The 27268-nt window shown below is 46.8% G+C and overlaps 2 protein-coding genes across 2 annotated transcripts in view; both read left to right on the forward strand.

Annotated features, from left to right (window-relative positions):
- Positions 1 to 20470, forward strand: part of LOC101581090 (dynein heavy chain domain-containing protein 1) — a 41698-nt gene extending 21228 nt beyond the window's left edge. The window contains 11 exon segments of the mRNA XM_023702146.1: positions 1627 to 1904; positions 1992 to 2235; positions 7035 to 7192; positions 7660 to 7811; positions 7813 to 8150; positions 14172 to 14299; positions 14394 to 14592; positions 14997 to 15091; positions 15567 to 15774; positions 19716 to 19841; positions 20365 to 20470. Coding sequence (XP_023557914.1) covers positions 1627 to 1904; positions 1992 to 2235; positions 7035 to 7192; positions 7660 to 7811; positions 7813 to 8150; positions 14172 to 14299; positions 14394 to 14592; positions 14997 to 15091; positions 15567 to 15774; positions 19716 to 19841; positions 20365 to 20390 — 1952 coding nt within the window. The 3' untranslated portion in view covers positions 20391 to 20470.
- A 2954-nt stretch (positions 20471 to 23424) lies between these two features.
- Positions 23425 to 27268, forward strand: part of LOC111812849 (dynein heavy chain domain-containing protein 1-like) — a 28097-nt gene continuing 24253 nt past the window's right edge. Inside the window, exons 1-2 of the mRNA XM_023702068.1 lie at positions 23425 to 23511; positions 24148 to 24436. Of these exons, the coding sequence (XP_023557836.1) occupies positions 23425 to 23511; positions 24148 to 24436 (376 nt within the window). The remainder of the gene's footprint in view (positions 23512 to 24147; positions 24437 to 27268) is intronic.

Consider the following 27268-nt stretch of genomic DNA (forward strand, 5'->3'; position numbering starts at 1 on the left):
GTATTGCAGTAACTCGGTGAGAGCATGGGATGAGGAGAGTAGGTGATGGTAGGTAGGAGAAGTGGATCGTGGATAAATTTTGAGGTGAAAGTTGCAAGACTTTGTGCTGGGCTGCACACCTGTTACCCCTGCGCTCGGGAGGCTGAGGAAGGAGGATTGCTGTGAGCTTGAAGCCTGCCTAGGCTATATAGTGATGCCCTGTCTCAAAAAAAAAAAAAAAAAAAAAAAAGATTTTGTGATGGCTGGGTAGAAAAATGGGCTTCTTTTTCACCTACTGAAATTAGAAGACTGGCTGGTGAGATAGCTCAGTGGACTAAGCACCTGCTTAGGCAAGTGCAGGGACCTGGGTTCGATCTCCAGCATCATATGCCTTTCTGGCCCAACTTCTCGGTGTTATGAGCCAGCCACTGAGTCCAGGCATGGTGGCACATGCCTGTAATCTCAGCAATGGGGAGGCTGAAAATAGGAGGATCACTCTGAGTCTGAGCTGGGTAGTGAGACCCCGTACCAAATGCATAATTAATAAATAAATAAATTAAATGAAATTAGAAGACTGCAAGAGGAACAGTTCTCGATGGGGGAGAGAAAGCAGAATTAGGTTTGAGTGCATGCTAGATATCTAAGCAGAAACACAGAATAGGCAGTTTAAATGGGGATTGGAATTTAGGGAGACTTGGGCTAGAGATAAATTTGGAAGCAAATAGATGGTTCTTAAAGTCCTAAGCCTGCGAGAGATCTAAAGAGTAAATATAGATGGGGGAGAGAGGGATTCTGAAGTCTGAGATGTGGGTGCATTATGCCATTTAGGTATGGATACAGTAGCTATTATTTCTGAGCATTTTGATGCTTTTCCACTCTTTTTCTTTCTTTCTTTCTTTCTTACTTACTTTCTTTTTTTTTTTTTTTTTTTTTTTTTTTGTGGAACCGGGAATTGAACTCAGACCCTTGCATTTGCCAGGCAAGCATTTGTTCCACTGAGCCTTCTCCCTGGCCCATTTCCACTCTTTCTGACATTTTTAACAAACGCTCATCTTGGCAATGAACTAGCTCCTAAAAGTCAAGGGGAGGCTGGGTTCAGGGACTCCTAAGGCAGATACTAAGGACTAGAATACTTAATATCCTTTTGCACCCCCCTCCCTCTGTTCTGCAGAGGCTGGAGTGCTACACACCACACTCTGCACAACCCCATGCAGCTGTGTGTCACATGTAGTTAATGCTGGATTTAGATGGGGAGAAGCAGGTGCCATCCACTCTGCAGGTTGCATGTGGCAGAGACAGAGTGCTAGAGCTGGTGGCATGATAACATTTCAATTTGCCAGTCAGCCTGAAGCTCTAAATGTTTAGCCTAAACTGTTTTTGCTTTTGGATCTAATTACTCTACAATCCATTTCATCTGTTGTAATAATTCCCTTTCTGTTTACACTGGCTAGAGTACATTTTATTCTCTGCACCTGAATTCAAACTAGTAAATACCCTCATGGTCCGGTATTTGGGATATAGGTGGGTGTGTAAACTCATTCGCAAGTGGGGAGTAGGTGTATGTGGGTGTGATGTGTGTTACACCCCAGGGTAGAGAGCGGCCGGGCTGTGTGGGCCCTGGAGGGCACTCATGAACCATCACGGCAGGTGCTCCACTAGCTGAAGATGAAGAGGAGAGCTCAGACACAGAGTTCCTGATGCCCAAGTTTCAGCACCAGCCCAGCCATGCTGTTCGCATCTTCTGTGGCCCAAGTGTAGGACTGGTGTGGCCCTGGAAGTCTCACCCAGTCACTGGTGTCCTAGAAGTCCATGGGTACAGGCTTCGGGGCCAGTACTTGCCGCCCAATTATGATCAGCTTCAGGAGGACTTGGACAGCAACCTTCGAATCCAGCAGGCACTGACTATACAACAGGCACTGCTGGAGGTAAGAACACAGGTTCAAGGAATGGGTTGCTCCCAACGGTTTCTATCTCAGCCACTGCTGTTGCCCTGCCGTGTTGTCTGCCCTCAGGACGTGATGCTGGAGGTACAGGAATTCTGCAGCGAGCATCGCTGGATAACAGACATTTATGAGTTTCTGCAAGCCTGGGGGCCTCAGAGGCTGGAGGACATGTGTGGGTGTCCTGTAACGGACTACATCAAGGTGGTGGAACAGCTGAGCGCTTGGCGGACCCACATCTCCAGTATGCCCGTGGAGGTGCTCACCAAAGGCAAGCTGCTGCTGCTGAGCTGCCATGAGATGCAGGCAGAGCTGAGTGAGTGCTGCCTGTTTTCCCTCCTTCCTCTTTTGCTCCTGCCTTGTTGTGTCTTATCTGTAGGGCCCACCCTGAGCTCTGAGTGTCCTGCAGGGACCTTTAGCACAGGCCCCTCCTAGACCTTTGGAGTCTAGAGGCCTCAGCCCCTTTCCATCCCAGTTGTGCTCACCAGCAGACAGCTTCTCTGTCGCCTGCTCATTCTCTCAGCTCCTTTCTTATGGGTAGAAGTAGCTTAAAAGAAACAAGCTTGGCTTGTTCTGTGGGCTTCTGAGCTCAGTTTCCTCACAGAGGCTTTTGGACAGGGAGAATGTCCCTCCCCACACGTAGCATAGTCATAACTTATACCATAATTTGTGTGTGTGTAAAAACTTATTAACTGATCTTATCTTATCTTTGGTGGCTAGGGACAGATAGAGGAATGCAATAACCTTCCCAATGAAAGAAACCTCTGTATTTAAAGCAGCTACTTTGGTCTCACTTGGTGTATGTTGGATATTTGATCAACCCAAATGCATCTCACAGGTCTGGGTGGTTTTTATTCTCAAGTGTCCTCTGTTCCCTTTCCTTTCCCAGGTGCCCTCTGGCTCTGGAGCGTGCTGTGGGCTGCTTGCCCTTCTCTCATGGATGCTCCTGGCACCACAGGGCACAATCTCTCACCCTTGTAGGGTCCTGTGCGCCTGCCTTTCCTACTGGGCCACAGCTTGGCTGCTGCTGGCCTCTTAGATTGGCCTCTCCCACAGCATTGACTTCAGGGTCCCTCCACACAGAGCCCACCCAGGCCCACTGGCTACCAATTTTCTGCTATCTTCTCTCTCTCCTGCCATTTGGATGAGAGTTGTCCCTTTTTCTATGACAATCCATCATCACCCATGATTTCTGTTCTGTGATGGAGGTGTCTTATTAGCACAGAGGCACCCTCATAGGTAGTTTCCTTCTAAAGTTTCATAGAAAAGTAGGAGTCAAGAGTACTCTATGCTCGGGAAGAATGGGAAGGGCAAGGGAGGGAAGACGGAAAGAAACAGAAAAGAAAAATGAGAAAAGAAGGAAAAAAATGAGGGGCTGGTGAGATGGCTCAGTGGTCTAAAGCACCTACTTAGAACAAGCTTAGCAAAGCACAGGGACCAAGGTTCAATCCCCCAGTACCACATGCCAGCCGGCCCCACCCCCTGGTGGGCTGAGCTGGCCACACACACACACACACACACATAAATAAATAATTTTTAAAAAAGAAGAAGGAAAAAAATGGAAGCAAAGGTTTTATAAATAAGGAGGGGATGAGGGGTTGAAGGGAGGGGAGGGGAATGAGAAAAAAAGAATCAAGTTGTATCATATACAAGTACAAATTCCCTATGATGAATGATTATTATATATAGCTAAAATGGATCAAGAAAATTAATTGAAAAAGAATACTCTGTTCTCAGTCTCCTCAGCCTGTGTCAGTGTCTTCTCTCAGCATTTCCTACCCTACTAGGTCAGTCTCTGAGAACTTGCTTTATAATTTGGTGTTGCTCTCTCTTTCTTCTTCGTCCCTTCCTCTGGGAAAGTTGTCTGATGCCAAGTGTCTCAGTTTAGCGCTAGCCTTGAGGAAGCTCATGTGGCATGGATTAGGGAGACAGCGATTTGTTCCTCTATAAAACAGGAGGATATGTTTTCTTTCTTTCTTTTTTTTTTTTCGGAACCAGAGATTGAACTCAGGCCCTTGAGCTTGCCAGACAAGCGCTTATTCTACTGAACTATCTCCCCGGCCCCAGGTTTTGTTGCCTTGTACAGCCTCCAAGGCTGGCAGTAACCAAGAGGACCCTGCAGTAGATGATATCTACGTGTAGCCACCTCCGTGACCTGTGGTGCCTAGATCTGTTGGACCTGTGATCCCTGAGGCCTGCTATTTTTACAGAGCAAGGGGCTTAGAACTGGAGCCTGGAAAACATTTGTTTGAAAATGCTGGCTGCCTGGCGCACCCTGGCTTTGCTCCTCCACAGGTGGATGCACAGGCCTCCCTGACCGGGTTGCGAGCCGCTGGAATTCCCTGCTCCTGAGGGGTGCAGGCCTGCGCCCAAGGCTGCTCCACAAAGGCAGGAACCTGTGATTGGTCTTCCTTCCCCTTGGGCAGGCTTTCTTCCACCGTTGCCGCGGAAGTCTGCATTCTCTTTCCAGTTTGTGAACTTCCTGATCATCAATCCGGGATCAGATGGACTCTTTTAAGAAGCAGTTGGAGAGGAAGAAGCACTGAGTTTAGAATCCTGACTGTGACTTAACGTCACTGAGCTTCAGTTTCTTTGTTTGCAACCCGGGCACATGGGGCATGCTAAACACTGACGCTTACAGTGAAGAGGATTGGAAGAGATTGTCACAGTGTTCCTAGCGCTGATGGCAGCTTGTGGCAGGCATTTAATAATTTTTAAAATCTCACCATATTCTCTCCTGACGACTTTCAGCCTTCTTGCTGGCCATATTTTATCCTTTTATCCTGACTCTGCCTTGAACAGTGAGCGGCACATTCACCCTAATAGATTGGCCTCCCCAGAAAGCAGGCGTCGTCCTTTTCTCTTCTATCTTTAATTCCATTCTACCTGACCTTTCACTAAATCCTTCCCATCTTCTGCTTCCTAAATCTCTCTCAAATCTGTTTTGTCCCAGTCCGAGAGCAGGTAGTTTATTAAGCCATTGCTCTTTTATACCATATGGTGTCGCTGTTGCACTCCTGGTCGCCTCAGCGGCCCGACGCCACTATAGAATGTCCCTGGTTTATAAGAGAGGCAGATTGCTTTGCAAGTGAGTCTTACACATCCTTGATGCAGATATACAGTGTAAAGCATAAGAACAAGAGGCTTGCAGGTTAGCTCAGTTGCTTAAGCGTCTACTTATGCGACCGCGATTGAGGCCGCCTGAGCCAGCAGGACTGTGGCAAGTGTCCGCAGATGTGGGAACTACTTCCTCCATTCATTTGCATCTCCATAACGTAAGGCCCCCTTATATCTGCGAAGGTTTGCAACTCAAACGTTTGTAAGTCGGGGCCTTACTGAAGTTCAAATGGCCTCTTTGCAGTGGCCTAGATGATGTCAGGGGCCAGAAGGACATTTTGAAAAATCACACATTTACTTCCTCATGTTCTGGTTCCACAAATGGTGCTCCCCCACACGAGCCCTCTCAGGGGATTTTGTCTTTCCCCCCTTGGGGGCAGATTCTCATGGTTACCTTCTGGAAGGCTCTAATAGTGCCATGCAGCTGTGTCTATTCCCTGCCCTCAGAACTCACATGTAGCCACTCTCCTGTTGCAGAGATACTAATCAGAGATAGCCTGGCTTTCTTTTCACATAACATTTTATTTTAGTTATTTTAGAGTGATTTATTTGTGGGTTTTTTTGTTGTTGTTGTTGTTGTTGTTGTTGTTTTGGGGGATTTTTTTTTTTTTTTTTTTACAGTCTTGTAGTACAGGCTGGCCTTAAACTCATTATGTAGCCCAGACTGGCCTCAACTAGTAGCGATCCTCTTGCCTCAGCCTCCCAAGTGCTGGGATTACAGGTATGCACCACCACACCAGGCTTAGTTATTTATTTAGGTTTTTTTGTTTGTTTGAGACAGAGTCTTCCTCTGTAGTTCAAACTGGCCTTGAACTCTATGTAGCCTGGGCTGGCCTTGATCCACCTGTTTACATATTTATATTTCTATGATTACGCATTCTGTGTTTATGTTTGTATTTATAACTTGAGTGAAGCCAGGCTGCCTGAGTTGGAATGCTTGTGCTACTGTTGTATAATGCTAATCACCTTCCTTACTCTGAGTCTCTGTTTGGTTATAAAAGAAGGAAAGGGGTAATTAACTCAAAGGGAAGTTTTTTAAAGATAAAACAGGTTAAATAGGTAGGTGGACTAATGCCAAATTCTATACTGAATTTAGAGTTTACCGTATGTTTGAATTTTACTATTCTGTTTATATTTTAATATCTCTGAATTTAAGAAGTTTAATTCTTCTGGTTGATGGCATATCACAGTTTAGATGGCATCCTTTTTTCTTTTTAGTAATATATAAAATGATGACACCTTTTAAAATTAGTGATATTTTGGATCTGATGAAATATATCGGTCTTTTTGCCTTCTGAGAAAATGCAGTTGTTCCTATATCCTAGGGCAGCTTCTAAAATTATCTTCCAACTCCGTACTCTCCTGAGCTTCTTTCCTTTAATTCTTAAAAGCCAGACAGATGATGCCCTTTTCTTAGCGCCTCTTCTACCAGCGCAGAGACGGTAAGACCCCGAGAGGAGAGCACTGATAAGGGCCCCTGCTATTCTTGGCCGTGTCATTTCCATGCCCCTGCATAGCTGTTTCATTAAAACTACTCCACACATCCAACTCCAGTGACCTCTCTGAGGAAGCCTTTGCAAGCCTTCTCCAGCCCTTTTTCTTCTCACGGTGCTTGCATGAGGGCTGGGGAGACAGCTCAGCAGCTTAAGTGCCTGCCTGGCAAGCGCGAGGTCCTGAGTTTGATCTACAGTACAAAACAAACAAAACCAACTATGCATGCTTAAAGGCCTCTGGGCACCTACAGAAGATTTATCACGCTGCGAGTACCCATTTATCCATCTGTGTATGTGCGCCAGCCACCATGTTGTAAGGAACTTTTTGTCTTGCCTACTGGTGTAGCACACAGACCTCCCTGCAGAGCAGCAGGCTGGACACAGAGCGGGGATACATCGAGCATTCCAGGAGTGAGGGATGCGTTTACTGTATGGCCTTCAGCCCACTCTGGGGCCTAGCACCCCTTTACTTTTCATGCATCCCCCCTATGTGTCTCGTTTCCAGAGTCCAAGCTGAACGGCATGCGGAAGGATATTCTTACACAGGTGCAGAATGAGTGCCGGAGCCGTAGTCAGCAAATAGCAGCAGAGCTCACAGAGTTCACACAGGTCTTCCAAATCATCAGTACAGACATTCATTCCATTGCACAGTGCTCCCAGAAGGTGGGTTCTCCCCAGCCATCCCTCTCAGTTTGTCCAGGGCCCATCCTCCTCAGAGGCTCAGCACATACTCTTCCGGTCTCCACTGAGCTCTCAAAGGATGCTCTTAAAATACGTGGGTGAGCTGCCATCACTAACCCTTGCTCCTTCGACATGCCATTGGTTTCCTCTGTCAGGAGGAGGTCAGGGTGTAATGAAAGAAGTAGCCTTACTTTCAGAGATGTGGTTCTTCTCTCTGTGTCAGGCAGATAAGGCAGTGCTGCCGTCATCAGAGTGACGGTGTAATGGGTGAGCACTAGGTGGCCTTCAGCGAGCCCCGCATTAGAAGGGGATCTGGTCCCAGATTGCTCCAATCTCAATGAGTTAAAAAGCTGCAGCTACATCCAGACGGTGGGCCCGGTCCTTGAGGATGGGTCCGTAGAGGTTCACGGGGTAGCCGTGGGTCTGGTCTCGTGTTGTCATCCTTGCAGTTGAATGAAGCCAACGAAGAGTACATCGCGTTGGAGGAGCGAATAGAATACGTCCGGTCACTCCATGAATTCATCCGCAACTACTTTAACCTCTTTAGTGCCGAGAATGAGGCACTGGAGAACTCGGTGAGGGGGTCATTTAGGGAGCCGCCCACCTCCCGGTCCACTTCCTCTCCAACTACATCTACTCCACTTCCCTCCGCTTGTCCCACAGCTTCTGGATACATGGGAGGCATTTCAGTTTGAGAAAACCCAGGCCTCAGAGTTCCTGCTCAGCAAGCAGTATGCCATTGTGCCCAAGCTGCAGCAGCTGATGACGTCAGCCTTGGCCGAGCTGGAAGGCCTGCTTACGAAGGCCCTGTCTGGTCCCTTCATGGACCCCACACAAGAGCAGAGGAACACCGAGAGCAAACTCGTCTCCATGGAGCACCAGTTCAAGAACACAGCCAGCCACCTCAGTGAACTGCATCATGCCTACGTCACCTTTACTGGTACTGAGAATCCCCACCGGGTCCACCATCACTCTGAGATAAGAGTTGGCGTCTTATGTCCTGTGTGATCTTGAGCAAGCCTCAGGAACCACATTCCTTTGTTGGTCTTTCTCTGAAATATTGTTTATTTTCTTTATTTTGTTAGGCATTTTATTTATTTATTTTGCAATGCTATGAATTGAACCCAGGTCCTTAGCACTGAGCTATAGCCCTTGGCTTTTATTTTATTTATTTGTTTAATTTTGAGGCAAGCTATTGCCAAGTTGCCAGGCTGAGCTCTAAGTTGTGAGTCTCTTTTTTACAGCCTCCCAGAGTTCTGGAATTATAGGCGTATTTTGTTGATCTATTTAATAAGCAAATATTGCAAGAGGAAACCTTTATATATTTGATAGTTCAGTTGTTGCATTTAGGGTGGGAATAAAGGGGGGTTATAGTCTAGTAGGGAAGACAAACAGCCAAATGTTTCATTAGAATGTGCTGGGGTCAGAGAGTAAAATCCTATGCAGGAAAAAGGTGCACTCTTACTGTAGACAGAACTTGGTCCTTCTGTTCAGCACAGCCCTGCACCAGGACCCGGAAGTGTGCCACAAATAAAAACAAATCTTGCCAGCGCAGCAGCCTTCGCCTCCAACCAGTGTGGCTTAGAAAGTAGGCGGCTGAAGGCCTCAGAGCGGCCCCGGAGACCGGGGCGGACTTGAGCCCAGTGCTTCCAACAGTGGTGCAGGTGGGCTGCTTCTCTTCTGTACACAAAGTGGGCAGAAGTTTTTCTTCAAACTTAGATGTTGTATTATTGTCTTCTAGGGCTGGTGAGATAGTTCAGCAGACTAAGCACCTGCTTAGGCAAGCTCGGGCCAGGGCTCGATCCCCAGCACCACATGCCTTGCCAGCCTCGCCCCTATGCACTCTGAGCTGGCCGCAGACTGGGCATAGTGGTGCATGAGTCCAAGCTGTATAGAGAGGCCCTGTACCAAATATATAAAAAAAGAAAGAGAAAAGATATTGCATTATTGTCTTCTAATATTTAGCATTTTGGGCAAATCTGATATAATCAAGCTTTTTCTTTTGCATGGAATCTGTTTATCAATTATTTGATAATCACTCATTTGTGCTCTGGCACTGTCTAGATATCTTATGTGTATATTGGATTTACTAGTCTTGCCTTCATTTTTAAATTTTTTTCACTCATTCTCTTATTTCCTTTCCTCTGAGTTCTAAAAATAAGCAATGAGCTTGTCTTATAAGCTTCTGTTTCATGTATCTGCTCTATATTTCCATTGATTTTAGAGCATGCACAAGTATTCTGTGTGTATGCATGCTTATACACACATGTGTATGCATGGCAACATATGTTTATATGTTTACGTGCATGTATTTCCTAGTTCTATTTGCTGATGTGGATGAGAAACAAAGACCTCAGTGACAAGAAAGTCATCTTGCTCTCAGATTTTAGTTTCTAATCCCATTATCTGCTGTAACAAACCAAGGGGCCTCAGAAAGATGGATGACTCAGGGCTGTGGCAGGGTAGGTACAAGGTGAGCATGGAGTAAGATTTTTATACCTCAAAGTAAGGAAACAATAAGTTAAAAAAAAGAAGCAATGATAGAAACATGATGAGGATACGTAACAGATGCCAGCTGGCCAAATCTAGAACAATTTGAGAAGCAAAGTGCAGTACTAGGGTAATATATTCCAAACTATTGAATACCCAGGAATTTAATTATTAATAAAAAAAAAAATAGTGGGGGCCAGGGAGATGGCTCAGTAGAATAAGTGCTTGCCTGGCAAGTGCAAGGGCCTGAGTTCAATCTCTAATTCTGAAGAAAAAAAAAAAAAAAAAAAAAAAAAAAAAAAGATAAAGCAAAAAGGAAGAAGTATAGACTGATCTTTGCATACAATGCCAAGGTCTGATAGGAGATCAAGATGGAGACAGAGGGGCAGAGTGGGAAAATCATTTTTCAGCCAGCAGAGTAAATACTGGGTCAAGTGGGTGGCAGCAGATGGCAATCGAGGCAAACCTAGTGACAAGTAGAAGACTTGCACCGCTTTGGACTGCCACCCCCAGAGGCTACTTATACCTGTTAGTTGTGGGGAGTAAAGAAAGAAACAGCAGTTAGTGAAGAAACTGGGTAGCAAAGTGCCAGACACCACCTACGCGTGATCCACCAAGGGAGGGTAGCATCAGGAGCAAAATCGTGGAGACAGAACTTGAGTAACTTTCTGTTAACAAGAAAGAGGGAAGAGGGTTTGCATAGGACTTTGAAGTGTCTACATTTTCAGGCAAGCAAAGCTGTAAGAATATTCTAGATTAGAAGAAGTTAAAAAGACATGACAAAGAAGTACTTCACCCTAGATTATTCGCTGCTGTATTTGAAGGCAAATAATGCCCTCAAGTTCAATTCCTAGTACCCCAACAAAGGAAAAGTTTGATAATTGCATAGTGATTATGGAGGAGAATCTCTCTATTTTTTTTTTTTTTTTTTAACCAGGAGTCAAACTCAGGGCCTGATGCTTGCCAGGCAGGCGCTATGCCACTGAGCTTCATTCCCAGTGCAAGTCTCCCTGTTCTTAGGAAGCATGTACTTGAATATTTTGGGGAAGATCTGTCTATGATTTATGTAATTTACCCTGAAATAGTTAAGAAAAGTTTTGTGTTAGTATGTGTATTTACATGCCTGTACACATGCAGACCATGTAAAAACAACCTAAAAGCAAATGGTTGAAGTTGAAATGTTATAATAAAAGGGAAAGCTTTTTTTCTTTTCTTTTCTTTTTTTCTTTCTTTTTTTTTTTTTGTGGCTGGCTCAGCCTACCCTGGTGCCAGGACCATGGTCCCTGCACTTTGCCTAAACTGCCTGAGCAGGCACTTTAGACCACTGAGCTATCTCATTGGCCCCGAAAGGAAAAGCTTGATAGGAGATATACAGTTTTAGTAAGACAGTAGTTAGAGATATCCATTTTGCTCTTTTTTTTTTTCAACTTTTAAGTATTTTGAAATCACTTCTAAATAAAATTTTTTGAAGAACATTAAAGATTACTGAGAAGATACCACAGAAACTAGCTATAGAAGAATGCTTATTTATTTACTTGTTTTCTTTCTTTCTTTTTTTTTTTAGCATTACTGGGGATTAAGTTGAGAGAACACCAATCTATATCCCCCATCCTTTTTATTTTATTTTGAAATAGGGTTTTGCTACATTGTCCAGGCCTTACATGTGTGATTCTCCTTCCTCATTCTTCTGAGTAGCTGGGATTATAGGTGTGCACTACCACACCTGGCTAGGGCATTTGCTCAATTTTTTTTTTTTTTTTTTTTTTTAAGACAGGGTCTCACTATGTAGTTCAGGTTGGCCTTCAACTCATGGCAGTCTTCCTGCCCAGCCTTCCAAGTGCTGGGATTACAGGAATGCACCACCAGGCCTTCATCTCTGCATGTTTGGAGCTACCGTGTCTGCCCCTTCTTACCGAGGAAGTTATTTGCCCATATTTGATACTGGGACACTTCATATCAAAGATTCTTTAGGTCATTGGTTGTGATCCCTAGGTACTCAAGCAGGAAGGTCTCAAGCATGAGGCCAGCTTTGGCAACTTAGTAAAACCATGTCTCAAAGTAAGAAATAAAAAAGGCTGGGGTTTACAACTCTTGTTGCACAGGTCCTGCTTTACCTTGGTCTTAACCATCCAGTAGAAAAGAATGAAGACGCAATATAGGAAGTAAAGCCATGCTGTTATGTTGATCTGTGGGGGACTCAGGTCAATAATTTCGGACATTGCCAGTTAAACAGAAGACCCAATGCTATTATGGGCTACTGGACTCTTTTTGAATATTTTGCTGAGTTTACACACCTATAATATTCAACAACGGAACTTAAAAAAAAATGGGGTATACCAATGAATGTCCATTTTGTATCTGTGTATTCAAAGTGGTTGGGATAGATATATAGTTGCATTCTCTTAATGAATAGAATGATTTGTTCTAATGGTGTTTGTAAATAGGATCTCAAGTCCACATCTTGTACAGCAATTAACCACTAAGAAGAATATATGCAGTGTATTATTTGTTGAAACTGTACTTCCGATTTGATTTGAAACTGTCTCATTGCTATCTGTTTATTAATAAAATTTTGAAAAAACAAAAAAAGAAAAAAGGCTGGGGATGTAGCTCAGTGGTAGAGTGCACCAGGGTTCAAACACCTCCCCCCACATCCTGAAAAAAAAAGGGGGGGGGATTCAGTGGGTCTTTGGCTCCAACTTTTGAATTCCCAGAGATTGAAGGAGCTCAGATTTTATTTTTTTGTCAAATGAAGAGGTCTGATAAATGATCCTAATAAGTGTTTCATTATTCTGAGATCTTCATGATGTATGATGTTCATATGTCAAATACATCATTTCCAAAGTTGGCTGTAAGTCTCTTTTCTACTCTCCCAGGAACAGAACAGGAATTGCAGTGAATGAGAATGACAGTCTTATAGCAGTACACTAAATGTCAGTACATTCTAATGTCAGTACTATAATAATTATTAATTACAAATTACTTTCAGCATATATTTCACACCTATGAAATATTTTCACATTTAAGACCAATGCAGGAGCATGTGAAAGCAAGCGAGTGAATAATCCCCAACAAAAACACAGCGGGGGACTTCATTTACCCTGGCGAAGGCCGGATATGTTTTCATATTTATGTCCCTGAAATTCTTTTTTCTCTTGAAATTCTCTGGGCTGAGAATTCATTCACTTACCCATTCGTTGAACACATAGCTGTTGGTGCCTCATATGTACCAGGCTTGAGGGGCATCCATGAGGCCAGGACAAAGCTCCTACCCAGCTGACCTGGCGTTCTAGGTGGGGCGAAAACAGTAACTGTTAAACATAGCCTATGACTAACTGTGCAGCAGCAGTATATTGGAAAGTGAAAGAGGTATAGAGAAAAAAAAAATAGGGCAGGGTAAGAGAGATTTAAGAATGGCAGGAAGAGCTATAAGGGTTTTTAATGTGATGATCTGCATAGGCCTTTTCTTTTTCCAGAACCAGGGATTAGAACTCAGGCCCTTGCACTTGGCAGGGAAGCTTTTATTCCACTGAGCCTTCTCCCTGGCCCCAGCATAGGCCTTATTGAAAGAGGTTTATTTATTTATTTATTATGTATTTAGTACAGGGTCTACAGGATCTCACTATGCAAATGGGACTCATAGTTTTCCTTCCAGTTTTTCAGCCTCCCAAGTGCTGAGATTACAAGCGTGCACCACAACGCCCAGGCTTAATCACCATCTCAGTGTGCCTTGGGGGTTGGGCCAGCATGGCAGGGTGGGAATCGAACCCCTGGCCTCTTGTGTCTGTCTGAGCAGGCACTTTAATCTGCTGAACTATCTGGCTGGCCGTGTTTTTATTTTTTGTTTGTTTTGATATTGGGAATTGAACTCAGGACGTTGCCCTTGGCTGGTAGGCACTGTGCCACTGAGCTGTACCCCAGGCCCTTTGTGTTTGTTTGTTTGTTTGTTTGAGACAGGGTCTCACTATGTAGTCCATGCTGAGCCTTGAACTCACTACATAGCCTAGGCTAGCCTCAAATTCACAGCAATCCTGCCTCAGACTCTGGAGTACTGGGATTACAGGTGTGCACCACCATTCCTGGTTTGTGTAGATCTTATTAAAATGGTACTGTCTGAATAAAAGTTTGAGATTGGTGAAGGCTGGAATCATGTGATTCTCTGAAGAATGAATGTTTTAGAAAGAGTGAACTGCAAGTCAGAAAGGCCCTTAGCAGCAGGGAGCATGCGCAGTATAGTGCCTGAGCAGTGGTAGAGTCGGGCATGCCTCCAGTGAGTGCAATGGAGGTTAATAGAAGGGGAATCCTTCCATTTCACTGCCATCGTGTTTTCTCAGACATTCTTTGTTTGGAAAGTTCCTCTTGCATTGAACATTTACACGAGCACACCTCCTGGAACCTCTCTCCCATCAGTATGGGCTCTTGATTGGCCATTGCCTAAGAAGCGCAAGCCTCAGCCAGCCCTATTCCACAGGCGATGAGAGTCCTGTGCCCTTGCCCGCCTGCGGAACCCGTCCTATCGTGATGCAGCAAAACATTTGGCACCTGTACCGAGTAGTCTCGGAAACTTTAAGTGAATGGAAATGCATGGCGTTTGTCAAGGTAATGACACTCCTCCTTGGAGAGACTTCCTGGTAGAAGGGTTGTGGAGGATGGGGCGGCTCCCTCAAACTGACAGTGAGCCCTTTTCCTGCAGTTCAGCCTGGCTGTGGCCCAGGAGAAGACGGATGGCTGGCTGACAGAGGCGGCACGGCTGAGCACAGCTCTAGGGATGCAGAGCCCAGTGGTGCAGCGCTGCATGCATGTGCTGGAGGAGTTCCGAGGCTACCTGCCTTTGCTCACCAAGCTGGGCAGCTTCCAGAGGCAGAACCTCAATTATCAATCCCTCTTAAGAGGTAGGTTTGGTTAGAGTCAGGGAGGAGGAGGAAAGGGTGAATAAGGGTTGAAAACAACTCAACAACTTAGTTCCCTGCGGCTCTTTCTGGAAATGCAAGGTTGTTCCCTAGTCTCTCACTTCCCCTAACCACCATCTCACACACCACCTCAACCCCAGAAAAGAAATTCCATTGTCCCTGATTTCCACCTAGGGTCTTCTCTAGATGGGGGCTAGGCTCAAGTTGAGGGCTTTGCTCTGGGCCCCAAGTTGTGCTGAGAAATCCTGAGTCCAGAGTCTGAGCTGAGCTGGGCTAGGCTCTTTGTCCTATGTCTGGGGCCTGGGCTTAGGGTGGAAGTGGGCTTTGGGACATGGGCTAGACTCTGACATGCACTGTGTGTTCTGCTTTGTCTCTTCTACCTTCAGCCTTAGGTCTAGGCAGTCTCCAAAGCGTGGAACTCCTGACACTGGGTCAACTGCTCGCTTGTCCATTGCTGGAGTTTGCAGATCGAATCAATCAGGTAGGGCCTGTAGGAGACAGGGCAGGAGGGACTTGAGCTCTAGGACCTGTAATAGGAGATGCCAAAGCCAAGACTCCCTTGAGCGACAGGGCCAGTGAATGTGGCTGTGTGGGTGGGTGGGTGGAAGTTGGGGGTTGAGATTCCTGAGCAGCTAGAGAGGAGGAATAGTCTCCTTAAGTGTTCAGATGAGGAACTGGTGTGTGGTTCCAGACTATATGACTGATAACTCCCTGGGAGAAGGACACAGGTGTCATACTCGGAGTGGTAGGCACACGGGATGGCAGATGCCCCCCAGTACTGGCTCTAACTGAAAAGAGCATGAACTGACCTGCTCACTGGAGCCTCCTGAAAGGGTGGGTTTGGACTCTGGGCCAAGACAGTCAGATGCTGCTGATAGCCTGTCTTTGAAGCCTGGTGACCCCAAGATCCCCTGAGCCATCAGCCAGTTCTGGCTTCTGAGACCTCCCTGTTCTAGATCTGGCAGTGTGACAATGAGCGAATCCGGGCCCAAGAGAGCCTCCAGCGGCTGCAGCAGGACTGGGAAGTGCGCCAGCTGCGCCTGCTCAATTTCATCCTACATGTCCCTTACGAGTCCTCGGCTTCCAAGCACTCCAGAAAGCACACAGTCTCCAGCCCCCAGTGGAAGGCAGTGGGCAAGGATAGTGGCACCTTCATCCTCTCAGGTAGGACTCGGCCCGGTGACTCTGTGACTGCCTCTTGCTGGGAACCATTTCCAACCACTGTCACACCCACCAAGTCCTGCCAGACCTGTCTGTAGTCAGGGCCTCATTGTTCCTGAAGAGGCCAAAGTATCATTCTATTCTAAGACTGTGTCTCCCATGCTGTCTTAATCTCCATGAGAGAGCACCACACATCCTCCTCTCACCCAGTGCCTCGCTCCATCAGCAAAGGTCCTCTCTTTCTGGGTGACTCAGACATTCCTCCGGGTTGTTGCTCCCTGTGCTTCAGGACTCAGCCTCTAGATCGCATCTGATGTCTGACCCAAGCCCATTTGTTCATACTTTGTCTTTCCCTCCTTAAACTGACCATAAGACAAACACAGGAAACCCTGAGATTGTAGATAGCAGCCCTCTCCTGTAGAAGCTCCCGATCAGTGAGGGACAGACAATAGCACGCAGATAAGTGCGTGATGGAGTGTCTTACCGAGAGGGCAGTACAGTCTCAGAGAGGGGACCCATTCAAAAGAGCAGGGAGAATCGGGAAGTCTCCTCTTGGGCGAGGCCTCATGCTGACTTTTTTTTTTTTTTTAGTGTGTGTGTGTGTGTGTGTGTGTGTGTGTGTGGCCAGCTCAGCCCACAAGGGGGCGGTGCTGGCTGGCATGTGGTGCTGGGGGATTGAACCGCAGTCCCTGTGCTTTGCTTAGCTTAGCTTGTTCTAAGTAGGTGCTTTAGACCACTGAGCCATCTCACCAGCCCCTCATGCTGACTTTTGAAGGAGCAGGAGTTTGCCAAACTTGCAGGGTGAGAAGGGCACTCCAGAAAGCAGCACATGTGTAAACATCCAAGATGATATTGCTGGGGAATTGCCAGTAGAGGGGAAGTTCTCCAACATAACCAGAAGCTAATGAGTGAATCTAAATATTAGCTAAATTGGTTTAATCATAAAATATGATGTATAAAAAATAAGTAAAATATTATGTAGGTATGACTTACATTTGCATTTACTTACGAACTTTTTATTCTAAGGATGAGAGCTGTTTTTCTTTTTCTTTTTTTTTTTTTTTTTTGATTTGGAGTCCTTTGATTGCTCCTCACTAGCTTTCTTGAATTTTAGATTGTCATCTATGTCGATTTTCACTTCTGTGAAGTTGGCTACCAAGGCAGAGACACTTACAAAGTACAGTGATTGCAGATCTCTTCTAGACTTTTATTGTAATTTTACAATTTTATGAAGCAAAATGACCACAAGTTCAAGTCCCACCTAGTGAGTTCCTGTCTCAGAAAAAGAAACTGCAAAAGCTGGGGGTGTAGCTCAGTGGTGGAGTAGTCTTGGGCTCAATTCCCTGCAACACACATACACATACACACACACACACACACACATACACACACACGTGCACGCGTGCACATACATACACCACAAATTGCCTTGCATACACCCCATAGCATGTTTTTCTTTTTAAATTTTATCGAGAAACAAATAGCAATGAGTTTCAAAACTGATTACTAGGACAGTTTCAATAATTAATACATTGTACATTGTTATCTTCTTAGTGGTTATCCATACTACAAGAAGCAGACAGGATAACCTGTTTAAACACTACTAGTACACCTTCTTCTTCTCATTGAATTAAGCGAAAGTAGCTGTATGTCTATCCTAACTATTCTGTATATACAAATACAAAATGTCCTTCCTTTGTATCCCCTTTTTTTGTTTCGTCCTGTCAGAGATGGGATTTCCATTGGCATCTAAATACTATAGGTGTGTGAATTCAGCAAAACAATCCAACGCAGTCCAGCAGTCCACAATAGTAGTGGGTTATCCGCAGAAGTTGTTGACTTGAGCCTTTCACAGCTCAGCTTATCAATTAAAGTGTGCTTGTGTTTTAGCTTTAGGGAAGGTTTTTTTTTTTTTCGTTTCGGAACTGGGGATTGAACTCAGGCCCTTGCGCTTGCCAGGCAAGCACTTATTCTATTGAGCTATCTCCCTGGCCCCCCATAACATGTTTTTATCAACTCACCTTTATAGAGCTTTCTGTAGTTTCCATAGGAACAACAACTCTTTTCTGACCCATACTTCAGTACTTAACAAAATATTAAATTGAATTCTATAATTTAAAACATGATGCAATATGCCTTAGATGGTTTACAAATGGCCTGTCTCTTGGTGAGCACACAATTTAACTAGCGGGAGCAAAAGATGTTTGGATCATGTACAGAATTGCTTGATATTAGCAAGCTTTGCTTGAGTTGTGGCCATTAGTCAATATATTTTGTGGTAAGAACGGGAACAGTCACTAAAAGAGCTCGTAACTCACTGGAGCTGGAGCCCAAAGAGTTCTGGAAGAGGAAATGAGGCAAATGGAGCTGGAAAGGTCAGATCATGCAAATTCTTGGGGCAACATTAATTATTCTAGAATACAAAAAACAATGGAGCATTTAGGGTGGGGAAGTGACATGGTCCAACTTCAGTGTAATGTCAGTCTGGCTTTATTTTTTTTATTAGTGCACTTTTGATATACATAATGATCACATTCATTTTAGGGAATTTGTGCTGTGCAAATTTCCCCATTCCCCTCCCCTCCCTCCAGCTCGTTTTCTCCTCTCCATTAACAAAAAGCTTTGTTTCCAGGCTTCCTTTTGTGTCAACTCAGCATCTTAGCCACAAACACCACATTTTATGGTGGCCACATACCTTGCACTTAGTGACTTAATCCACACGAGGGCGCCCAAGATGATGGAGCGTCTATGTATTTCACTTTTTGAAAAAATTATTTATTTATTTTTATGTATTTAGTACAGGATCTACAGGGTCTCACTACACAGCTCAGACTCATAGTGATCCCCTGTTTTCAGCTTCCCAAGCGCTGGGATTACAGGTGCGCGCCACCACGCCCAGTGTCAATCGCAGTCTCAGTGCACCCCCGGGGGCATGGCCAGCGGGGATTGAACCCCTGTCCCTGCATCTGCCTAAGCAGGTACTTTGATCTGCTGAGCTATCTGGCTGGCCTGTGTGTTGTTTATATACTGTGGTGACACATGCAGCGCGGATCTAGGTCAGTTGAGAACCTGAGGTCTGCGTGGGTATGCAGAGGAAACTTGAAATATACTTAACTCAGGTAGCTGCATGGACTGTGACCTGCCTCATATGTCTTAGAGCACAAGAGCTGAGCCTTTCTGGAGCCGGAAATCGAACTGCGATCCTGTGGGCCTGACTGCATTTGCCCAAGCAGCGCTTTAAACAACTGAGCTATCCAGCAAGGCCCTGAGATGGGCCTTTCTGCCCACAGGGAGATGACAGAAGCACATAAAATGGATTGGCGGAGGAACTAAAAATATGACTCCAATACTGTTCTCTGTAGACAGTAGAAAATCTTCCTCTGTAAGAGCAGGATACTAAGTATCTTCTCCCCAGCAGCAGTACTATATTAGAAAGCCCTACATCTGTCCACATTAACCTTCTCTCTCAGCTCTTCTTCCATGTTCACCATGGCATTCCTGACATTTCTAACCCCAGTCTATGTGGAATGATGGAATAAGCAGCTAAGACACAAAAGAAAATTTTAGTCTCAACTTTTCACCAGGATCCCTTGTATCCAAGAATGTGTATCTTTCTACAAAAATATTATGTAGGAACATGGAGCCATGAAACCCTCTTCCAAGGCTGAAGGCTCTAACTCAAAAGAGCTTCCATGGACCCACACAGATAGCAGTGGGACACAGCTGGCTCACAGTGTCTCCCTGTTTTGAGATCCCTGGTATTCTACTAGTTCTACTAGATCGGCCAGGGAAATCCTTGAAGATAGGAAGGGTAGCAAGGCCTCTGATCGCCTCCCCCAGAAGGTCATGCTAGCCTGCTTTCTGCACAGTACTGCCCTTCCCCCACATACAGTACAACCAGCTCAGCTCCGCTGTGACTGCCAGTTCAGCTCTTTCCTCCGCAGACTACAACAGCTTACAGAATTCCATCCAGAAAAGTCTTCAGGCATTGTTCAAGGTCCTGGCCATCCAAAAATCAGGAGACTTACACAAAACAGCATTGGAGTGGGTGGCCATCATGCAAAGCCTAGGTGAGTGCAGGCCTCCAGTTGGGCCTGGGAGTGGGGCCCAAGGTTGAATGACCCAGAGTCAAGGGGGATAGGGGTGGATGAGATCGGATGGGACAAGATCTAAAAGAAAAAACTGGGACTTCTTCCTTCAGGGGTATTTCTTGGCATGAGGTGACTAGGTCTTTATTTACAGTGAAAGTTTTATTTCCCATAATAAGTAGAGTAAGTAGGCTGGCCTGGAGAGGCACCCCGGAGCCGGGGAGCAGGGGGCACTTCCTGCAGAAGCCAGAACCCTGGTATTGCCCTCTAGTATTCCTCTGGCTGCTCACACAGGTGCCCTTCTAGAGGTGTGGATGGCTTTTCAGCAGAAATGGATTTTCCTGAATAAAGTTCTACATGAGATGAAGATCCAGCTTCCTAGTGCTGAGCTGGTAGGGAAGGCTGTGAAGTGGAGTGGGCAAGAGCTCATGCACGGCAGGCCCGGGGTGTGTGTAGGCGGGGGAGACCCACTTCATATCTGCCTTCACTTTGGCTCTTTCCACAGCACGCTCGTTTCAAGGCTTTGGATGATCAGTATCGGATGCTGATGCGCATCTCTGTGGCTGACCCTATGGTTCTGTCACTTATCATGCCCAGTGCCAAGAGAAGCCCTTACTTTCAAGGTCAGCAGCTACAACAGCAGCTGCAAGCAGGCTCGGTGGAGCTGGAGGGCATCATCATGGCTCTGGAGACTGTGCTCTACGGGGTGTGTGCCCACTTCCCTCGCCTCTTCTTCCTCAGTGACAATGAGCTGGTAGCCCTGCTAGCTGCCCCTCTAGAGCCTTGTGAGGCTGAGATGTGGGCACGACGCTGCTTTCCTCCTGTGTGTGCTGTGAGCTTCAAGTCCTGCTCAACCGATGAAAAGAACATGGATGACCAAGAGTCAAGCCCAAGCAGACAGGCGCAGGTGGAGGCACTTGCTGTGCTAGGGGAGGAAGGGGAGGAGGTGAAGCTGCAGGGACCCCTTCTTTTGTACCCAGATCTCCCCAGGTGGCTGGCCTCTCTGGAGAACTGTCTGCACCTGGCACTTGTGTGCATGTTGCGAGACTGTGTGGCAGCCCGTCTTGCAGTGAGACCTTCCGTAAGTGAGACCTTTAAGAAGTTGCCTCAGCAAAGCCAGTCACCCCTACAACTACATGTCCAGCACTGGCTAGATTTAGTCCAAGCCTTCCCATGGCAGTGTATCATGGTAGCAGAGGAGGTGGTGTGGCGGGCTGAGATGGAGGAGGCTCTACTTGAGTTGGGGACCCTGGCCACAACGCCCAGGCATATACACAAGCTCGAGGTTCTGGTGCAATTTGTGCGCACCCAGAGGAGCTCCCAAGGAGGGCAGTCCCTCCTCTCTGTCCGCCAGGCCAGCCTTCTCAGTGCTCTGCTGGTCATGGCTGTGACTCACCGGGACATAGCACAGCTGCTGGAGAAGCACCAGGTCAGTGATCTGACAGACTTCCACTGGGCGCGCCAGCTCAAGTACCACCTGGGTTCACCTCGTGTCATCCCCCAAAGCCCTCTGCAGAGCCTTAAGGCTGTTGTGTCCATGGAACCCTCTCTGCCACCCGCTGCATGCTGGATCGATGTGCTGGGTAGGTCCTTCCTGTATAATTATGAGTACCTGGGTCCCAGACTGGGTCCTCTACCCAGCCTGCTGCTTGAGCGGCCAGCGCTGATTCTATTATTGGCCCTGGAGGAGGTGGCCTGTGGGACCGTGGTGGGCCCTGATGGTGTAGGCAAGGCATGCATAGTGAACAGCCTGGCACGGGCTCTGGGCCACCAGCTGGTGACAATGCCATGCTTGCCTCAGATACAGGCCCGGTGCCTGAGCAACTACCTGCTCGGTGCCCTGCAGGGTGGGGCCTGGTTGTTGTTGGAAGAAGTTCAGCACCTACCTCCTGGCTTACTCTCTGCCCTAGGCCAGCGCTTGGCTGAACTGCGCTGCCTCTGTGCCCCACTGTACCAGAAGGTTTCCCAAAGCGCCAGCACTATAGACCCCACCAAGCCTCAGATCCTTGGCAGTGGCTTGTTTGAGAAACACCATGTGTCAGTACGCCTCGGCTATGGCTGCCTCCTGACACTGCGGGCCCTGAGCCCTGCTCTGCCTGCCAACTTGCATCTGCTTCTGCGGCCCGTGGCACTGGCACTGCCTGACCTGCAGCAAGTGGCAGAGCTGACTCTGCTTGGCGCAGGTGTGCAGGATGCCTCTAGCATGGCCACCCGCCTATGTAAATTCTTCTCCCTAGAGCATGAGCTGGTGTCTGGGCCCCTGCCCTGCCGCTTGCCGCTGCTCAAGCAGATATTGGAAAAGACAGTACAGATGCTAAACATGACTGTGACTCAGGAGAAGGAGGAAGTGAAGTCCCAGGATCCTAGCAACCTAGCCGCCACTCAGGAGGCTGCCTTGCTCCATGCTCTGTTGCACTCCTCACTGTTTAGCAGCCTCGATGCGCTCCGCCTGCACAACCTCCGGGAGCTGCTGTGTGGGATTTTCCCTAGTGCAAGCCAAGTGCTGGCCGAGCCTGTGACCCGCAGGCTGATGAAGTCAGTCATGGTAGAGGAGCTGCAGCAGGTAGATCTGCATCCAAGCCCTGACCTTATGGGGTCCCTGGAGCAGCTCAGTGAGGCCCTCAGCCGGGCCTCAGGCATCGTGCTGCTAGGTCCTGCAGGGAGTGGCAAAACTACTTGTTGGCACAGCTTGTTTAAGATCCAGAATCGGCTGGCAGCCATGGAGAAGACCTCAACCCAGAGATACCAGTCTGTGGAAATTACTCACGTGTACCCCAGTGTGCTTAGCTCCCAGGAGTTCCTGGGGTGGCTAGAGGGCTCCTATTGGCACTGTGGTGTCTTTCCCAGGCTGCTTCGTGCTGTCCCTTTCTGTAGCAGCATGGGCCCACAGGAGCAGACCGAGGAAGACGTGGGGACCCAGAACTGGGTGGTATGTGATGGGGCCGCCAGTGCTGCTTGGCTGGACTCCATCACTTGCCTCCTGAGTGACCCCCCTCAACTTAGCCTCCCCAACGGACAGCAGGTAGCACGACGCTCAGGGACCTTTCTTTTGATGGAGGTGGCAGATGCAACAGGTTTGTCCCCTACGCTGGTGGGCCGCTGTGCCCTAGTCTGGTGCAGTGGGGAGCAGACTTGGCAGAGCACGTTCAGCAGCCTGATGGAAGTCCTGCCCCACGCGTACCGCCTGCCACCCCGTACGGTCACTGAGCTCAGCCATCTGGCTGATGGTCTGGTGCCCGCCACGTTCCGATTCCTCACCCGCAAGGGTGCTAGTTCTCTGCTGCAGGCACACGGGCGCCAGGCTGTCTGCCCGGGAGTGGCTGAGGTGAGCAGCTTCGGCCGCATCTTGCGTGGTCTGCTTGACCTCCATCTTCACCTGGATGAGAAGGAGAAGGCTCCAGGTGGGAAGATGAAGGGGCTGGTTTGAAAGAAATGGGGCTTTGGGGTTGCTGGGGTATGGCTGGAATGGGTTCTTTGGTGGAGCTGCGCCAGGAGACTAAAAGTAAGGAATATGGCCAACCTCTTCTTTTTCCTCCCCTCTGCATTTTCCGCTGGGGCTTCTATCATGGCTGCGCCGACCACCACAGAGGACTCCACTGTCAAGGCTTCCAAAAGCAGCTCTCTGTACTGGTCCAAGGCTGATGGCAACAGTGTGCCAAATAAGGACAGGGAGCACTTGCTTGCTCTCAGCAGCTTTCTTTTTGCCCTGATTTGGGGCTTTGGAGCCCACCTTCCTTCTAGGTATCTGGGAGGATGGGAGGATGGGGAATGTGGGGTGCTGAGATGGAGCAGCCATGGGAGTTATGTGACATCCCCGTGGGGAGATGTTGGTGTGTGTGGGTTTGTTCCACATGGAATTGTAACTAATGCTTTCGTCTGTGTGTCCTCTGGTCAGGTTTTGGCCCTTTTTTGATGCCTTCATAAGGAATTCTGTTGGTTCCCTCTCCAACTATCCTGAGCTACCACCTGCACCTTTGGTGTTTGAGCTACATGTGAGCCCTGAACACGGGACATTGGTCCCCTTCACTGGCCATTATCTGAACAACTACATCAAGGGGACTCTGGGCATCTTCTGCCCTTCTGCTCAGGTGTGAGGAGAGCAGGAGATGGGATGTGAGGCTGTGCTAGGGATGTGTTGAGGCCTAACAGAGACCCGCCTGGTCCCACAGTCAATAGAATATATGGAGTATTCTCCAGATAGAGCTTTAAGTCTCCTACACCCCCATTTTCATCTAGATTACTATCCTACCCCCAAAACTGCCCAGTAAGCCCTGCTCCTGTCCTACAGGCTGAACGGCTCTTGTATGTGGTAGAGCTGCTTCTGTCAAGGGGACAGCCAGTGCTGCTGGCTGGAGAGGAAGCAACGGGAAAGTCAACCTTCGTGGAGGTGCTGGTGGAGCCGAATCACCCTTGCATACACAGCCCCGTCACCCCTGCCTTCCATTCTACCCACTTTCGCCTCCTGCTAAGCAGAGGAGTCCAGGACCAAGCACAAGCCGGCTCATGGTCTGCACGCTACCAGGATCTCAAAGACTCCCTCCTCTTCCTGCTGGAGGATCTGCACTTGGCCTCTTCTGGTGAGGAGCTGGGGAAAGGGAAGGAGGAGCTAGTGTCATCCCATGAGACTATAGGATCCCCAGTCATACACACGACTCCAATATGTGTCCATAAATCAAACTTCAGTGTTTTATTCTTCCTATCTTCTAATTCTACCTATATCTCCTGAGCAACCTTACCCACTCATGGCCTCATCCTCCCTCTCTTTGCTTTGACTGATAAATCTCTGTTCCCCGCAGACTTCTCTTTTAAGCACAGCCCTGCCTGTTCATCCATCTTTCTACTCTCCATCTCTACCACAATGTACCTTCGCCCCTCAGACGGAAGCCCACAGCCACACACTATGTGTGTCCTCTTCACAGTGAGGGTTTTTTGTTTTTCTTTTTTTTACCAGGAATCGAACTCATGATCTTGTACTTGCCAGGCTGGTGCTGTGCTGCTGAACTATAGCCCCAGTCCTTGTGTGTCCTCCTCATAACTGGCACCTTTATCCAACCTGTTATTTAATCCAGAACTGCTACTGATATTTCTTCTTTCACCCAGTCCTAGTCACCTTTGTCATTCAATTCTGCCTCCTAAGGATTTCTTGAATCATTCTGCTGTACTGATTTCATACTTCAGACAAGCATTACCCGGAACTGTGGCAAATGTTCTTGCAGAGCTCCTCAGGATGAGAGTTTCTCCTCCAGCCTCTTATACTCTCTCTGTGCTCTAGCTGGAGTCAAGATGTCAGCTTGGTGACGGCCTCTAGAATTGCTTGCCTCCACCTTCTCTCCTCTGTTTGTCTGGCTAAATCCTGGTATTCCTTCCAAATCATCTAAGCTAGTAGCAGCACCTCCAGGAGGCGTGATCCTCCGAGCTAGGCTGATATCTGGCCTATGCTGTGTACAATCTCTACAACAACGATGTTTTGTGATTGTATGCTTCTCTATGCCATCCACTACACTTTCACCTTCAAGAGAACAGGGATTTATCTCATGCATTTTCATAGACCTAGCAGGAAGTAAGTGCTCAGTTAGAGTCTGTAGAAGAAAATACAGTATAAAAAGGAAAGGAAGAGGGGGCCAGGGAGATGGCTTAGTGGAATAAGCGCTTCCTTGGCAAGCACAAGGGCCTGAGTTCAATCCTCGGTTCCGCCAAAAAGAAAAGGAAAGGAAAAAACTGTGATGACAGTTTAGAATGCTGAAGTTTAAAGATTATAAAAGTGCTTTTACCTGCAGGTAATAACCAATTTTAAGCATAGTACAGGAATAAGTACTAATAAAGTATAAGTAGATGCTGTTGGGGCCAAGAAAGTCAGAGCTAAACCAATGGATGGGTTGACCAGTCAATCACTGAAGTCCTTCATGGCAGTTAGATAACTACAACTAGGTGTATTGAAACTTGAAAGGTAATAAGAGGTACAACTTCTTGAGTCTCATGTGTTATATGCTTTATGTCATTTTTAGTGTTTATAAAAACCTAGTAAGATGGAAACTCTTCACAATTACTTTAAAGATGTGGAAACTGAAACAGAAATATTACATCTTTCCCAGAACACTGTGCCTATCAAGGGTCAGGGTCAAGGTTAAAATTCAAGTAAAAAATAATAATAATAAAGTCCATTTGGTTCCACTGCCTATAATTCTTCCCACCTGTTATTTGACCTTTGCAATGAATTTACATAAGTAATTAGGATGTCAGTGGACAACAAGACGGGTAAAAGATGACACAGAGAGGTTTGGAAGAGGTTTCACTTGAGAAAAGATTTAAATAGAAGTGTCAAAAATATTAAGTGCAGGGCTGGTGAGATGGCTCAGTGGTCTAAAGCATCTACTTAGAACAAGCTCAGCTAAAGCACAGGGACCGCGGTTCAATCCCCCAGCACCACATGCCAGCCAGCCCCGCCCCCTGGTGGGCTGAGCTGGCCACACACACACACACACACACATAAATAAAATGAAAAAAAAAATGAAAAAAAAAATATTAAGTGCAGGGGGCCCATTAGCTCAGGTGTTTAAGTGTCTGCTAAAACAAAGCAGTCAGGCTCAGGATGCAGTGGTTCGATCCCCTCATCCTCAAGCCAAAGCAGACCTGCCCTGAAGACATCCTGAGGGGGGGGAGGGGAGAATATATATATATATCAACATTATAGACTGAAGAATATTGTACCTGGAAAAATGATAGCTATCTTTAGGTGACAAACACCAGAACAATCATATAACATTTAAAGAATGAATACATGTTTAAAAACAGCCAAAAACCAGAAAAATGCAGCCCACTATTAAGAAGAAACAACCCATGGGAACTGACCCTGAAATGTTGTACAGGTTGGCATTAGCAGACAAATACTTTAAAGCAGCTGTTATAAAGCCACTGGTATTCAGACACTTAAAGGAAAATAAGATCTTAATGACTGAAGAGACAGGAAATCAGAGCAGTGAAATTGAAGCCCCTGACAATAACTAAATGGAAATCATAGAACTAGAAAGTACAATAACAAGCGAAAAATTCACTGAATGGGATTAACAAAAAATTGGAGATGGTAGAAGTCAGTGACCCCTCAAGAATGTTAGGGATGTTACCAGCTATAGAAAAGTCACTAAATATGAATGAAACTTCATTCTAATGCATATGTAATTGGAGTCGCAGAGGAGAGAAGACAGCAAGATGTTTAAGGGAATGATGACCAACATTTCCCCAAATCTTGTTTAAAATGCTGACTTTCATATAAAAAAATCCCCCAAGTTACCCTAAAGCAGAATATTAAAAGAAAGCCATGAGAAAGCACATGATAGTCAAACACAAGAAAGAGGAGGGGGAGGAGGAAGGGGGGGATGAGGGTGGAGGAAGAGGGAGAGGAGGGGAGGAGG

This window comes from Octodon degus, unplaced genomic scaffold (genome assembly GCF_000260255.1).
Source record: "Octodon degus isolate 3935 unplaced genomic scaffold, OctDeg1.0 scaffold00146, whole genome shotgun sequence".
NCBI lineage: Eukaryota > Metazoa > Chordata > Mammalia > Rodentia > Octodontidae > Octodon > Octodon degus.